This window comes from Mangifera indica, chromosome 4, assembly GCF_011075055.1.
Source record: "Mangifera indica cultivar Alphonso chromosome 4, CATAS_Mindica_2.1, whole genome shotgun sequence".
NCBI classification, from domain to species: domain Eukaryota; kingdom Viridiplantae; phylum Streptophyta; class Magnoliopsida; order Sapindales; family Anacardiaceae; genus Mangifera; species Mangifera indica.
Window position 1 is genome coordinate 4,121,895 of NC_058140.1, and position 17,629 is coordinate 4,139,523.

The window sequence follows — 17,629 nt, forward strand, 5'->3', positions numbered from 1 at the left end:
GAAATGTTATATAGTTTGGTTTTCAAGAGGCAAACGCGGCTTTTCACACGGCTTACGCGGTACTGACACTTGGATTATTTGTACACAAGTCGGCACATTGCTCCAACTCCATCGCCAGCACAAAAATCCCCCCTCAAGCTTTCTTTTTCACGTCTAGAGAATTTGCCGGCTAAAATGGCTGCTGTGCCAACTCAAACTCGAAAGCCAACATCAGCTTCTTCTTCTTCTTCTAGAGCTCCTCGTTGGATCCCAAAACGAGGCCGCGTTCTTAAGAATTCTCTCAAACTCATGTTCTCTTGTTGCTGTCCTTTACGATCGTCAAAACCCACGACAACAAACCCATCCGCGGCTTTCACTTCGTGAACAGCTGCAAAGAGCATTGTTCATGCTTATGCTAATTAAACTTCACTAATTATCAATCTACTCCTAGAGTTCTTTACGGTGAATCCGGTTCTTTGTTGGGTCAGTGGGCAAAAGGCTTTCAGAATTCTGCGACCAAATGATAGCGTTTGGAAGTTCGAATTGTGCCTCTAGTCTTTTTGCTGTTTTCGTTTTTTTCTTTTGAATTTTGATGGAGAGTTAATAATTTAAGCAAGCACTTTGAAGTCCAAACTAAATTTAGATTAGTTTTTGTAACCAGTTGTCATGAAAGTGTTGAATTTGTATGTTTAGTGTTGAGGAAGACGATAAGTGTTCAAAATTTTCTTGTTTATGGATGAATCGATTTTGATCAAATGAGGCTGCCATCTGCCGCCGCTACGCTGTTCTATTTCTCTGTTTGAATAAAACGTTCAGCAGAGTTACCGACGGCGACGGCGCCGACGGATAGTGATAGCATAGAAATTGCAAGCAACTACAATTTGACACGTGCAAACTTCTGATTCTGCATTCATGGTTCTGCTAACTAAACCAACTAACAGACAAATTAAAAAATTAATTAAACAAGAGTAATTTTAAAGTCACATGCAAATCCCTCACAAACGCTGTTCTGAGATTATGTGACGTGGATTTACGATCGAAATCCACGTCCGTCGTTCTTCATAAATTAACTTGCGATTTTTACAAGTTACTTTGTATTTAAATTTACATTTTTTGACATCATCTATGGTCAAAATAAATATTTAAAAAATTACAAATTTTACTTTTACTTTTTAACAATTCAGCTGCCAGATCAGCAGATTAAATTTGATTGAAGGCCGCAAAGTGAATGACTCAGACTCAGTAGTAGTTTGAAAAGGACAAAAAGGTCAAAGGTCAAAAGATCGAGGTGGACCAGAGGTGACGTAACTTTGACCAAAAAAGCTAACGTAATATACGAATTATTAACTGCAATTAAATTATTTTAATATTTTTAATTATATTTATATTAATAGAAGAAAGATTCTCATATACGCGTATATCCAAATATTTTATTTCCATAAAAAAATGAAACTGACCTTTTTATTTTCCAAATCCAAGTTGCAGCCACCCCTCGTTGAATTGATTTTTATTCTTTTTCTTTTTCTTTTTTAGGAGATAAAATGCTTATGGTGGTGCTGATATTTGTGAGATTGAGGTCGGCCGAGTTGGTGACGACTTACCAATGATGTGAGATTAGTACTTTACCCATATAAAGTTAACATAAGTATGGATGGAATCCCATTGAGATAGATTAGGTTCGAAAACTAATTTCGACTTGTTTTGGTTTAGTTTGGATAGATTTTTTTAATTTAAATTTAAATCAAATTTGAGTTAAAAAGTTTAATTCGTTTTTTAAATTGAGTTAAATTTAAGATAAAGAAAGTTTAATTCGATTTGATTTATGAGTTAATAGATGATTCAATTTAATTTAAACTTGATTTGTGATTCGTTTGGAATTATATTAATCAATTGTTAAAATAAGATGGTTTTGTTTATTATTAGATAAAATAATATCGTTTTATCAATAAATTAAGAATTCAAATCATGAGTTTGAACAGTAGATTTAAACCATAAATTTGAATTAAATTAAATTATTTTTATTTGAACTAAACTCAAATCACCCTTAATTTTAACTCAATAAGCTCAAACCGAACTAAAGTTAGACTATTTTTATTTAAATTAAACTTGAGCTAAAAAATATTTGAAATCAGTTCAGATTGTATCCTTCCCTAAATGCAATGCAATGGTATTGGGATAGATAGGAATCAAAGGACAATTTAAAACTTTGAAAGTTCATTTGAATGAAAAAAAAATGCAATAAGCATCCATGAAAAGAATTTTGAAAATCTTTGGGATAATTTTATGATATTCCCTCAATTTTATATTAATAAAGGTAAAATTAGTATATGGGAAATTTATTAAAATAAGCAAAATTTTAAGCGTTTATACGTTTTTAGGCCATCCTAGAAAAGTTTTACCAAAATAAACAAATCGTATATTTTTTACCCTTTTTACCTTTATGTTAAAAACCAAATAAAAATATTTTTTCTGAGAATGTGCGTCGGTTTATGGTGGTTACGATGGTGGCTAGGGATTTTACACTGAAACCCTAAATATATCGAATTATATATATGGATGTTTTTGAATGTTTCGAACGCTTAAAATGATGTAGTTTCGATGTTAATGGATGTCTGAAAGTGTAGCTGTTGAGAGACAAAAGTGCAAAAAGTGAACAGTGTCGCGCAAACTGCGCAAATCACGCAAATACTGTTCACACCGCACAATACTGTTCACATCATGCAAAAGTAAATATCATAGTTTGTGAATAGGATTTTTGCGCGATTTTGCAAGCGGTTTGTGTAGTTGAACAGTGTTTGCACGACACTGTTCACTTTTTGCGCTTTTGTCTCTCAACGACTACACTTTCAGACATCCATTAACATCGAAACTACATTATTTTAAACGTTCAAAATATTCAAAAACATCCATATACATAATTCAACATATTTAGGGTTTCAGTGTAAAATCTCTACCCACCATCGTAACCACCATAAACTGACGCACATTTTCAGAAAAAATATTTTTATTTGGTTTTTCAACATAAGGGTAAAAAGGGTAAAAAAAATACGGTTTGCTTATTTTGATAAAACTTTTCTAGAGTGGCTTAAAAACGTATAAACGCTTAAAATTTTGCTTATTTTAATTAATTATCCTTAGTATATTTTAGCAAAATTTTAAAAATCGGATAAGATTATAAATCGTTTTGAGGTCTGATTTTGGTTAAATCGATCAGGCCGATTAGACTAACTAATCTAATTGAATTTTCAATTTTATATAAAAAATAATGTTTTTTAGAAGGTAAAAACAAATCTTGATATGTGATTAGGTTTCTCAGCAATGAAGACTGGCTAGAAGCATCAATTACTACAACTATAAGACCCCGAATTGCCACGATTATAAGACCCTAAATTAGGGTTTTATTATTATTATTTTTAATTTTGACTCTAATTTGTTTCATAGAAAAAGCAAAAGGACATTACAGTGCCACGTGGGCTTAGCACATCTTGCTTTACTGTATGGCTTTCGGCTATATCGACCAAGTGCGTTGGTCACTCAGTCTTTCTCTAAAAGACTTTTCATTCTGAACGGTCAACGTCATCTGAAGCAACAATCGCCTCAGAAGCAACACGTTGAAAGAGCTGGAAAAGTGGTGTTTCCTCTGCTTTTTTTAATATTTTAATGAAAATTGGTCTGTTGTGAATCGGTTTGAACCGCCGGTCCGCCTGCAGTTCAATCCAAAAATATATAAGAAACGCTTCTGCTTACAACAGAAACCATTTGAGAGGCTATTTTGTAATTTTCAAAAGAGTTATTAATAGGTTAAATGATTTTAAAATAAAAATAAAATAATATCAATTATATACTGATATATTTATTATATATATATATATCATTTTATTCTTAATATTTATTATATTTAAATACATAATTTTAACCTAACAGTTTTATCCTACTTTTGTCAAAGCAACAACATAAAATCAGAAAAACATAAAATCAAGAAAAGGAACATAACACACCTTGTTCAATCGCGAATGAACTCTTAGGCAATTTTAATGAAAGAAAAATGATCCTTTCGTTGCTGAATTCATTCCGTTAAAATGAATTGTCTACCACAATTACACAATAATCTATACAATGCATCTTTACTCAATCCATTTATTCAAATCTCACCTATATTGTAATCAAGAGATCTTAAAGGTAGTTTGAGTAACAAAAAAATTAATTTTAATTTCGATAGTAAAGATTCAAATCTCACATATAATATTTCAGGATTAAACTCTTAACTTACTTAGTATAATGGTTGTAAAGTCGTTCACTAATCCCAAATTTTACTTATTTGGTATAGTTGATTCAATATTAAAAAATGATTTAACTTAAATAAAATTTATTCATTATCAAAAAAAAAAATGTTGTAATCGGTAAAATTATTAAAATTGTTAAATTAAATAAATAAATAAATAAAAATGTTGGCCATGTTTAGGGGTCACTTTCTAGATTAATATGGACTCTTCAGAAGAGGCCCATATATTCATCACAACTGGCCCAGAAATAATTCAAAACCGGCATTGGATGTTGGCCTTATTGACATCATTATTAGCACAGTGATTTATTATTTAATTAAATAATCTTATGTTTATTATAATAAATAGAAGGGGAAAAATAAAATAAAATAAAAATCAGACACAGAATCTTACTCAAAACCACAGCCATTTGGGATTTGAAAAAAAGCAAAAAGATATTCTCACGGATATCTATGATTTTCTTTTCCTATTTTTATATTTCTTTTCAATAAATAAAGAATAAGAAGAAGAAGGTAAAGTAGTATATTAATTATGATTAACAATATGGGGCGTTTGGTTTAGGTTTTTTAAAATTATCTTGGTAATCTATCTTTAATTCTCTTGTTTGATTTGTCGGTAATAAAATATTACAGTAATCTTCTATTACCAATGCTAACGTGATAGGTAATATAGGTGATAATCTGATTATCACTTTCACTTTAAGTATTTAAAGATTATCAAAGAAATCTTGATTTTATTATAATTATATTATTATTTATTAATTTTTTGAGATAAAAATAAATTTATTTTTAATTAATATGACTAATAATATAAAAAATATTTAAAAATAATTATATTCAAGGACATGTAAGTAAAATAATTTACTAGTAATTTTTTATTACCTTTAACCAAATACAATAATTATTTATACATACCAAATTTTATCAAACATAATAATCATTTATACCCAGTAATATTATAAGTAATTTATCTTCAAGGTAATCTTTCTATTTTGGTAATAAAACATTATCCAAATCAAACGCTCCCTAAATATTTAATGATATAGATACCAAATATCTATTTTAGGATCAAAATTTTACAAATTAAACAATATAGAAAAAAAAAAGTTGGTTTGACCTATAATCTTGAGCATTTAAATACCATCGAATTTCTGAATTGGATGAAAGAAAAGCAAAAAACAAAAAAAAAACTATGAAACATGAACAAAATTGTATGCAGCGAAAAAAAAAAGCTGATATGCTAAAGTTCCTAAAGGTGTTTGGATGGATAGTCATGAGGCATACATTTCACACAAGAAGAAGAAGGCTCAAGATGGTAGCATATCTAGTAGCACTAAAATCAATACACTTGGCGGCTTGAAGTTGAAATAGGTGGCATATTCATATTGGCTTGTGCAACAAAAGGGAGAGGAGGTACATGACACTCAAGGGAGAGACTTGGTTGTTAGAGACAACAAAAAGGAGGTGCCATGTGTGCAAGAGGACATCAAGAAATTTGAAGGAAAAATAGTGGGATAGAGAGAGAGAGATTAGGCCTCTTGAACCGCATAGAGTTTCTATTATCTTTCATTTGTATCTTATAATTTTGGGATTTGTGATTTTGAATGTTAATTGTTAGACCAAAAACTTGATGATACTCATGATTGGGATCAACTAAAGAGAGAGATGTTGCTTCGGTTTCATCCGACATAAGAAGGTTACTTGTAGGATCTCATAGCTATGTGACAGATAAGATTGGTGGAGGAATTTCGCATTGACTTTGAATCCATTTCGACACTGTTGAAGGATGCTTCGGAGGAAATACTAATGTTAGCGTTTATGAACAAATTGAAGAAAATTGTGAGCGTTAAGGTAAAGCCTTTTCGATAGATAACGTTAAAGGAAACTATGATTAAAGAGTAGGAGATTGAGAAGAAGAACCTGGTTATAGATGCCTAACCCAATACTTTCTTTGGTCACCCAAAACTAAAAACCCAAATTACAACCCACCCCACTCACACCATAGCCACACTTGGACCAGCCATCCACAAAGCCACAACCTTAGCCTAATCTAATAACGCAAACACACATCCCACTTAATCCACCGATTGGGCTAATGCATTCTTAGCCAACTCAACCCAAATCAACCAAAACCACTCCTAAATTAATCCCTAAAACAATCAATCCCTAAGCCATGAATCTTTATTTTACTCAACCACCCTAATAAGGAATAAAGGGGCTAGTAGTTTTGGGACTATGGTGATGAAACCACAATGAGATAGAAACTACTACTGTCTCTTTGACAAAGAATTATGATCTAAATTAGAGAAAATATTATCTTTCAAATGTGATTAAAAGTACTACCTCAACCACAAATGTCAATTATGGCAATTTTGAGTGATTATAGCATCTTAAGAAGATTACGAGGGTAAGGAGGTTCAAGTCAACCATAAGGCCATTATAGAAGAAAGAGATATGGAATTATCCTTAATCTTTGGCTCTGTGGTGGGATTAGATACACCCAAAACCATGAAATTTACGAGAACTGTAAATAAGAAGAACATAGTAATCTAATTTGATAGTGGGATAACCCACAATTTCATTTTCAGAAAGTTAACAGAAAAGTTGAAACTGGCAACCAAGCTGACTCGTTTCGCCATCACCTTGGGAGATGAAAGAAAGGTAAAGGGGAAAAGAGACATTAGTGAAGAAGAAGTCATTTTTGAGTCGTCTTGAATCATTATTAAGGACTATTATGCATGCAGTAAAGGAATGAGGAGAGGGATTTTAGCTAGAAATTTATGAGATAATTTAAATAGAGGAGACAATTCTTCTGAAGCTAGAGGAAAATTTGGAAGAACTATTAGAAGAATACCAAGCCCTCTTCCATGAGCCTATAAAACTATCACCTAAACAACTATAGGACCATGCTATTAGATTGGTCCTCTCAACCCAACCCTCATCCTACGCCCATATTGTTATTGTCATTGTCCAAAGAATGAAATTGTGAGGATTTTGAAAAAGATAATGGTGACAAAAGTCAACCATACTAGTATGAGTTCATTTGCCGATCTAGTGCTATTAGTGAGGAAAAAAGATAGGTGATAGAGATATAGATTATCATGCTCTAAATCGAATTATGATACCTGTCATAAATGAATTACTTGATGAGTTGTTAAGGGTTGTTGTGTTTAGCAAGTTTGATTTGAAGTTCAACTACCACCGGATTCAAGTAAAGAGGGAAAATATGGAGAAAACTGTTTTTCGAACATATGATGACCACTATGAATTCTTAGTAATGTTATTCAGACTGTCAAATGCATTGAAAACCTTTCAAAGCTTAATGAATGAAATATTTTAGTTGTATTTAAAAAGATTCATTTTCGCTTTTTTTGATGACATCTTAGTATACAATAAGCAATTTGAAGAGTATTTGAAATATCTCAAGGTGACACTAGTTGTTAAAATATCATAGGCTGATTGTAAACATAAAAAAAAAAATGCATTCAGACAATGACACCTAGAGTATTTGGGGCATATAATGTCAGCAAATAGGGTGGAACAGACTCAAAAAAATACAAGCAATAGAAAAATGGCTTGTACCAAGAGATTTAAGGGAGTTAAAGGGGTTTTTTGGGACTAACAAACTATTACAAAAGATTTGTAAGAGGTTATGGAAAATTGCCAAACCCCTCAAGAAAAACTCCTTCGTATAAGGCGAAGAGGCCATACTAGTCTTTGAAAAATTAAAGAAAGTGATGACCACTATTCCAATACTTGTGATGTTGCATTTTTCTAAAGAATTTGTACTGAAGACAAATGCTTCGGGCTTAGGTTTAGGTGCTATATTGATGTAAGAGGGAAGACTAATTGCCTATATCAATAAAGCACTTTCAGTTCATAATCAGTGTAAATCAGTTTATAAGAGGGAGTTGATGGCAATCATGATGGGTTTCTAGAAGTGGAGACATTATTTATTAGATAGACACTTCAAAGTTAGGATAGATTATAGGAGTTTGAAATTCTTAACAGATTAGAAGGTTATTAGAAATGACCAACAAAAATGGCTCGTAAAAAGGATAAGGTATGATTTTGAAATACAATATCAACCGAGGTGTGAAAATAAAGTCACTGAAACCTTGTCTCGCTATTCAAAATTTGAAGGAGAAATGAAAATAGTATCGACAGTGCATATAATGGGGCTAGAGGACATTGATTGAGAAATTTCTGAAGATAATCAACTTCAAAATATAATGTAGGATTTGTTGTCTAATCCTGTATCACATGTTGGTTATGAATTGAAATAGGGCAAGTTGTTTTATAAAGTTAGGTTAGTACCCTCAAGAAACTTCACCCACTTCTTTATATTTCTAATTGAATTTCATGTGACTTCTTATGAGGGACATTCTGGTTTTTTATGTATAAACGAATTGCTGCAATATTGTTTTGGGAAGGCATAAAAGTTTATGCAATGAGATATGTTGTTGAATGTGAAATCTGTCAAAAAATGAAGTATGAAACCACCTCCCCAACTAGACTACTACAACAATTGTTGGTGCCATCTATTGTATGGGAAAATGTTTTGATGGACTTCAGAGTGGATTACCAAAGGCAGTCAACTTTGATATTATTTTGGTGGTAGTCGATAGATTAAGAAAGTACAACCATTTCCTAACATTGCAACTTCCATTTACAATGAAAAAGGTAGCCCAAAAATTCATCCAAAAGATTGTTAAGCTACATGGTTTCACACGCTCTATCATCACAGATAGAGACAAATTATTCTTGAGCTAATTATGGAGAGAAATATTCAAAGTTGTTGACACCACTTTAAAATTTGGTTGAACCTACCATCTTCAAATATCTCTTCTTTAAGAATGCACCATTATACAAACCACAAGATGAATATGAGTTTGAAAGGTTCTTGTAGAACATCCTAACAATATGAGAAAGCACTTGTTTTGCATTCGTCTCAATTTTTATAACAGTCTTTGGATTATATAGCTTTTAATTATATATAGTAGAACTTTGGTAATAACATGAAAGGCTTTTTCAGTGAACCTTTCAATGTATTTGGTGCCCAATCTTTAGCTTGCCATTCTTGCATATAAGATATATCTATCTTTGTATCTTTCATGACGTTGACCATGGTTTCTTTCAACCTGTAGTTTATTGGATTAATTATGACACATTACTTTTAAAAGTTTCCTAATAGAAATGGGATTTATTGTTTATAATGGGGCATAATTTGATCTTTAGGACATGATATGCAAAAAAAAAAATTAGAAAAACTTGGAACCTTCCAACCTTGGTGCCTTTGCATGTTATCCACATAATTTATGAAGAAATTTAATCTCCCATCTATACTTTCTTGACTTATAAACTTTAAATTAAAAACTTGACTCCAAAGTTGTCTCTTTTAATGCATTTTGCAAGATATTTTTATTATTAGAAAATTAATAACTTGTAGTCGATTGATTCCTCTTGTCGTCCCATCCATAATCAGCATTCTTAGTTGGTTAGGGGAAAAAGGTGGTCAATGCATTAAATCACGATCTATCTGTGTCACTGTGTCATCAAGTTATGGTACTATATTCACAAAATGGGTGTCGCAAGCAATGTAATTACACTTAGTAACTAAGAACATCTGATACCATCTACGTTTTAATTAACATTCATTATCTCATTGATCCCAAGTTCATCAATTGGAACATAATTTATTTCATCATCAGGTTATATAGGATCTTCAACATATTTATTATTTCCCTTTTCTTGGTCATCTAAAATGGTTTTATTACCATCCGTTACCTCATTTTGAATGAAACTTGAACATTATTCCATTCATGAAAATTTATATTGTCCTTTATATATTAGATTAGGGGGTTCATTGGTCATATGAATTAAGTTGTTACACAAGTTACTATAACTTCCAAAATTTTGAGCTTTGAAACCAAGTATTATAGATGATGTTCTTGAATTTGGAATAATTATCACAAACAGAAAAATAAATAAACTGATGTTGTTTTGACAAAATGTATAGTAACATGCAACATCTATCATTATCATTCTCATTGTCGTAATGTATCTCATTGATTGCATCTTTGTGTCTCGTAACTATATTTGGATAGTATTTTGCCCATAGTCAATACCTAGATGATGACTGAACAGTCAAACAATCCCTCATGCATCATATCAAGTTAGATTTTAACTTTTTTTTTTAACTTTCTCCAACACAATATATTGTGATATCGTTTGTCATTGTTAGGTAACCAGATGTTATTTTGATCAATTCTACAACGGCTATAATGATGTACCTTCGAGAGATTTTTTTTTTTAAATCAAAATTAAACAACCCTTGTTACGTAAAAATTAATGAATGCCTATAATTGCATAAAAATGTTACAAATCCCCCTAGAGATAGTGATAAAACATTACATAAACCCTCTTATCGCTTAAAAACCTGACATAAACTCCCTATCATGGAGATTGCATAAAAATTACATAAACCCCTCTGATTGCTTAAAAAAGTTACATTGGGGTGGGTGGGGTGCGTGGTGGTGTGGGTAGATTGTGTAAGAAGTAATGCAAAATAGGGAATTTCATAAAGTTTCTTTGTTGTCATGATTTTTGCCCGATTTATGCATTCTTAAATCTAGTAAACCATATACTAACTTAGAATAGCAACAGTAAGTATCATAACACAGTACATTAAACAATAAACTAACACAATATAATCTTTACAATGTTGGAGATCAACACAATTTAAAGTTAAGATTTGTTTTTCTCAACTTGATTTTCTATTTGAAGTGTGAGATATTGAAATAATAAAGCAACTTTAAAATTGTAAATGAATAAGAAAACGATACTGTCTTTCAGCTTCTGTATTAATTAGATGTATTAAATTAAATTGCATGTAATCAATAGAATTTGTGTTTGAAATTTATAATAGAATGATCAAACTCTAGATAATCATCGGTAATAATTGAACCATAACTTGTTTTAGAATCCCGAAACAATGCTATATCTTTTTCTTTCTTTCCTCTTCATGCATTTTTTATTAATCCATTTTAACTTTCACTAATACATGTGATACCTGCCACTATAAAGCCATGATACCGCTGTTTTCTTTATAATCTTTTGCCTTGATACAAAGATTAATAATTTAAACTTCAAATTAAGAAGAATCAACTATATATCTGCAATGGGGTCTACATGATCAGATTTTATACATAAAATCATGCCTCCACATAATTGTCAATGACTTGCTCACCTAATAAACAATAATAATATAAAATCATTGTACTATGGGGACAAAACCCTAATCTCAATCACTCAATTTCGTCACTTCTGCACATGCTGCCTATAATTTTGCCATACAGCTGTGACTTTTGTTTCTTGTCCAGCAGTGTGTCTGCCTTGAATCACAGCCGTCTCATGTGTATGAAAATTTTGATCACACAGAAGTCAAAGAGCATAAAGGGTTGTGACGAGAATTTTAGAACAAGGTGGTTGGTTGGGGTCCCTCATGTGATGGATATTGCCTTGACATTAGCGAGGATTTGAACTTGGTGGGTGTTGACTCATGAACAAATAAACGACACTCCACTTTGAAGAATTTTGCTAACAAACACAATTATCATATAAGACAATGATTGGAGACCTCCGTGAAATTTATAAGATTATGATATTAAATAATAATGGAAGCTTATTTGGATTTTAATGGCAGTGAGAGAAGCTCGAGGTGGCTTAATTAATTGAAGAAGTGAAATCTCTTGAACCAACCTAAAAGTTTCCACTCCGTGGAGCACTTCTTATCTGTCTGTGTCTATTGGATACAAGAAACTAACCTTGTTCTTTCTTTTGAGGAGGAATTTTACTTGAGTTAGATTGTTTTTCAAAACTGAACAAACTAATTTGAGCAAATAAAATATATCGCTTGAGGATTATGAGTGTTTCTTTTCTATTGTGCATGTGAAACGTTTGACTAATGAGTAGAATTAGTTACTTAACAATTGGAAAATGTAGATCATCCACCAATGTTGGATAAATGTAAGTCAAGGTCAGTCTATACTAAGAAATAATTCCTTACCGAATATGATTTGATTAATGTGGCCGTTGGAACTTGCAATTAATTTCAAATTAAGTTTGAATTTTTGAAGTAATTAAACAACTCAAAGAGGTTAATAATCAGTATTTAATATTGTCAGTTTAAATAATAATGGTGAAGGCAATAAGAAGATCGAGTTGATGAAGAAAGACATGACAAGAGTAGAAGTTATGTTGGGTTGGATTTTGAAGAGAAATGAACCCCACTTCAAGCTGTTAATGCCCTCTATCATAAATTATGGCAGCCTTTCCAAAACAAATAAAAACATCCTTAGATCCTTATAACGTCATCTCCAACATTTCTTCAAAACTATTGTCTTCTCTTCAACTAAATATTTGACCCTTTATTCTGGAATATCACTTTCTTTAATTTTCTTCTTCCCTTTACCCTTTATCATCTTTCACATTTTTCTTTGTTACTTTTTTTCCTCTTCACACTTCATCAAGATTCGAGTTCACATTAATCAATATAAAGCATCTTCTTCAATAAGAAAAAGCTGTAACTATCATAATATGTAAAAGTAGTGAACCATACAGACCCTCTTCTTTAACTTGTATATATACATTACAACATTAACTGAATAATTATATTTAACCTTTGGTTCTAATGATGGTAATTGTGCCTCTTCCTTGAGTATGGATTCTTGTAAGGGCTACCACAGTTTTCCCAGAAAGGCCTGGACCGTCAGCAGATACACATGGCCTGCAGGCAAAATCCCCAACAGGGTGCCTCACTGGCCTTGTTGGCCGCATCAAAATCCTCTCATTAATATCGTTTAGAGTCACATCGCCTTCGGTTCCTCCTGGCTTCACCAATGCAAATGGATGCACGACTCTTGTTACATTGACTCTCTTCTTTCTCCTCTCATCATCAACTGCAAACGAAGGAATCTTTGAAAATGGGGCGTCTCCATGATCAAAAAGGGACTTCGTTTTGACTGAGTCTTTGTAGGAGGAAGATGTTGAGTCGAGAGCTTCAAAGGAGGATGTTGCCTCTTCCGGAGTTTTGATTTCTGAGATCATGTTGGCTTCCTCGTTACTGATTCCACTCATTGTGCTCATCAGTTCATCTACAACAAAAAGTATAATTTAATTAAACAAAAAGTTGATAAACTAAACTGGGTCAACGGCGTAACATGGAAAGTTGATTATACCATGTTCAAAATGATTTATTCAAGAAACAATTAACCTGAAACTCCGTTAATGCTAGTTATTTGGCTCATGCAATTACTATAATCCTCAGAATGATGGAGGCCCCAGTTGCAGTTCCAGTAGGACTGTAAAATTATCAAAACTATGAGCCTTCATCATATTATATAAAAGATAAATTTGTTGTATAAAGTGAAACTGAGGAATTCCGTACCATTTCAAAGTCCTTTGAGCCATTGGTTTCATCTTCATCATTAAACAAAAGCAATTTTCTTCTTTTGGATCGCTCACTGAATTCGACCAAGGCATCTTCCAAATACCCAGTTGAGAAATCCGTAGAGTGATGAAGAGGAGAGAAGAATGAAGCAGCTTCATGATCCATCACTGCACACACAGTATCAATGAAGTTATAAAGAACAAGAACAGTAATAAAAGCAAGAGAACATACAAAAAGGAAGAATGAAAATAAATAGTGATAACCTAAAGTCGACATGTCTGCATTGAAAACTCCAAGAGTTTGAAGATCCCAACTCAGAGAATTAGAGTTAGCAAAAGCCATGGAGTGAACCTCACACTCACTAGTACTGATGATATGAAGAAGAATGAAGGAAAATGGTTGTATTTATGTAGAAGTTTACATGGGAAAAAAGGGAAGGAATTAAAGAGAAGTAGATTCAGTCAACGGCAAGAAGGGGGCAAAAGTTCAAAAAAAAAAAATGTTCATTGGGATATGGAAAAATCGCCATTGGCATCAATTGTATATAAAAATGAATGTGGGGTTTGGTAAATGGGGTGCTAAATAATGGCGATAGAAATGATTCCATGTTTGGTGGTGGTGCTGCTGCATGTAAAGTAGGTTTTGAGAGAAAAACATGTTATACGACTCAATTCAAATTTCAGCTTTTTCTTTTTCTTCCTTCTCGTTCTGTTACCAACCATTCTTCCTTTTACAACTTTTTCTTACTATTGTGGGGTCTTATTACTTTTTTTTTTTTCACCTTTTTTATTTTTATTTTTTTTATTTATAGGTTGAAATTTTTTTAATATAGATTTTAAACTTATAATAAAATTATCTACACTCAGTTTTAAATATATAATATATTTAGAAGATATATTATTATATAATTATATGATTTTAAATTAAAGATAAAATAATATTTAATTATATAATAATATATTAAATATTTAAACTAGATATATAGAAGATTATTATCTTAATCATGAAAGAACAATTTGGTTAATTCACATGGTTTATATAATATTATGCAAACTAACTATTTTTCTTCTACGTATGAATTAAGGGTGAAATTAAAATTTTAGTTGTTAATGATGGTTAAATAGAAAATGAGATGGGCATAGCATAAAATTGGGGGTAATATGGGTGTTTCTGAAACTGAAACGGGGCAAATTTATTCGCAATCGTTTGGGGGTCAAAGTGTTAAATTCCACTTCATAAATTCAGGTGTTATTTTAAATTTTGCACCTTAAAAATTAGCCCATCATGATTCTTTTACCTGGCAGAATTCAGAAACAATTCTGAGGTCACAGTAAAGTTTGTCAAACTTCTCCCCATGGGACATTGGATAAATGGAATGGATTTTTTTTTTTTAATTTGAGGAATCTCATTCTAGATCAAATTATTTTTTTAAATTCAAATTAATTATATTAAATAAGTTAAATTTTAAATTTAATGATTAATTTTATAATTATTAAATTAAATAAATTAAGAGTTTAATTTTAAAATATTTTTAAAAAAATTTAAACTTTTTTTTTTTTTATGTAAGAAACATTTTTTTTCTTTTTTAATATTAATTTCAATTTATTTATCCCGTGCTGGCTTTCATATGTTAATTAGGTGACAAATCCCATTTACTATTTCAGTTTTATGACAATTATTTATATATGGCAATTGACAAATTTCAATGGCAACAAGACTAATGGGTTTCTTTTTTGCTCCCATGACTGTTTCTCACCTAATGTTTGATCCAACTAACAAATTTTTATTCATTAAATTTTAAAAAATGATAATTGTATTTTTTAATAAAATTATTTTTATGATTTAATATGAATATAAAATTATCAATATATTTTTATTGATTTAAAATTATAAAATAAATAGTTTAATTTTCTTTAATAAGCCTTTGAGAATTTTTAATTTAATTTAAATTTGGTGCATTAATATATTTTTTTTTAAGCTTTCATATGGTACTGCGTTGATGGGCCCACTTCAAGGCATGCTGGCTGGATTCACCAGTTGAAGAAAGTTGGAGAAGAATTTGTAAATGGGAAAGTGGGACCACTTCTTTTTTATGGGTTTTGAATTCTCCAAACTTTGTCACGATATGTGAAAAATATATTCTTTCCTTGTGTGGGATTTTGATTTATGCTTAATCGGACGGCTGTCAAAAAGTTTGTGTGACGTGGCTTATTGTGGGGTTTTGTGCCAAAATTGTATGATTGATGTGTAAATCGTACGGTGGAAATGAAGAATGGCCCGGGCTGAGCTGGAAGTTTTTCCATATTTGTCCACCCAAGTCCAATCAACTATCACTGAAAGATGGATTTTACTAAAATAATCACCTCTAGTCATTAAAAAATCACCAACATGCAACATATTATGGGATAAAACTTGGGGATCAGCTCCGGCAGGTCGACCGGGCCCACTATGTCTAAGGGCCGTGTTGGGCTCTATGTTTGTGAACCTTCTGATCAGATTGATTCTATAAACATACAAGACTTATGACCCCACCTTATGTAAATAGGGTAGGTTTGTTTAATATTAATTTTAAAAAATTAGATAAATATTTAAATTTATAAATATAAATTTTATTCCAAATTAATATAATCGAGAATCATAAATTATAAGTCGATTTCACAAATCACATTTTATTTATATTTTCAAATAATATTAAATCATTTTGTATTATTAATTGTCATATTTAATTAAACAAAACTCTTTATTTTATCGGTGATGTTAAAATAGATTTGTTTTCTCTAATTACATCTTTTTTTATTTACCAAACATTTGAGTCAGGGCAACTATTTTTTAATACACTCAACCATCAAGAAAAACCAAATAACTCGTGTGAGTAGTCGTATAACAGTGTCCCTTGTATTTTTTCTATACCTATTACTGTTACCATTCCGTTAATGTCTATTAATAGTTTAGTTTTTATTTTTATTTTTATAATTTTATAAATTATTTTTTAAAATATTTTAATAATAAAAATATTTAATATATTCTAAATAAAAAATGTGTTCAAACGATTAGAATGACTTTACTTTGTAGAATCAACTTATAAAAAATGGGTGGAACATAAATACTGTAGCATAGACCTTACACCTATTCTCAATAAATTGAGTATTCAAAAGTTAAATTGTCTCAATTATTTGCACATATTTTTCCGTTTAGAGTAGATTAAATTTTTTTTATTATGATAATATTTTAAAAAAAAATAATACTCAACAAATTTGCAAAAATAAAAAAGAAATTATATTTTTAATAAACGTTAAGAGAATGGTAACAATAACAAGTATAGCAAAAATTACAAGTGATATTATCTGAAGGCCAAACATCTGAGTTAGTTAGTTCTTCTTGCTAACAAAGCGCATGAAATATAATTGTTCCGGCTCAAATATAGTGCATGCCACAAAGACATTGTTACAAAAAGCATGTTTATCATGGCGACATCGACAAATTAAAGAATTTCATTTAATTAGATATGAAAATTAATAATATAAAATAATTTTACATAATTTGAAAATATAAATAAAATATTTTTATATAATTTGAAAATATAAATAAAAAATTTTATAAAGTGAGGCCTCCAACCAAATTGAGTTTGAACACCTATTAACTCAAGTTCAGTTTAAAATAATTTGATTTGAGTTTAATTTGAGTTTGTTAAGACAATTGTGGTACGTACTGTTTCTTTCTTAACCATCTTTAACAATTTGAAAACTGTTATGTAAATTTCTCCTTCCATCTTGCAAATTTTTATATTTAGTAAGTAATGCTTATTCTTCTACTTGTTCTAATCTAATACCAAAAACAATTTTAATATTGTTAGATTCAGTTTATTTGAAACTGTGACTTTCGGGTTTTATTAAGAATTTCTTTTTCTTTTTTCTGAA

General features: G+C 30.7%; 1 protein-coding gene across 1 annotated transcript; it reads right to left on the reverse strand.

The window, feature by feature from the left end:
• Positions 1-12,828: 12,828 nt before the first annotated feature.
• On the reverse strand, positions 12,829-14,363 carry LOC123213436 (protein XRI1-like). The gene is made up of 4 exons (XM_044632870.1): positions 13,976-14,363; positions 13,710-13,879; positions 13,536-13,623; positions 12,829-13,416 (listed from the first exon to the last, which is right to left on the reverse strand). The coding sequence occupies exons 1-4, from the start codon at positions 14,052-14,054 to the stop codon at positions 12,938-12,940; spliced, it is 816 nt and encodes a 271-aa protein (XP_044488805.1). The 5' UTR covers positions 14,055-14,363; the 3' UTR covers positions 12,829-12,937.
• Between the last annotated feature and the right edge of the window lie 3,266 nt (positions 14,364-17,629).

Bases quoted from the DNA above. Each gene is read 5' to 3' on its own strand.
- LOC123213436 (XM_044632870.1), bottom strand. From the start codon at position 14,054: ATGGCTTTTGCTAACTCTAATTCTCTGAGTTGGGATCTTCAAACTCTT. The intron at 13,880-13,975 runs GTTATCACTATT...CTGTGTGTGCAG, and splicing joins TGCAGACATGTCGACTTTAG to TGATGGATCATGAAGCTGCT. The intron at 13,417-13,535 runs GTTAATTGTTTC...TTTTTGTTGTAG, and splicing joins TAGCATTAACGGAGTTTCAG to ATGAACTGATGAGCACAATG.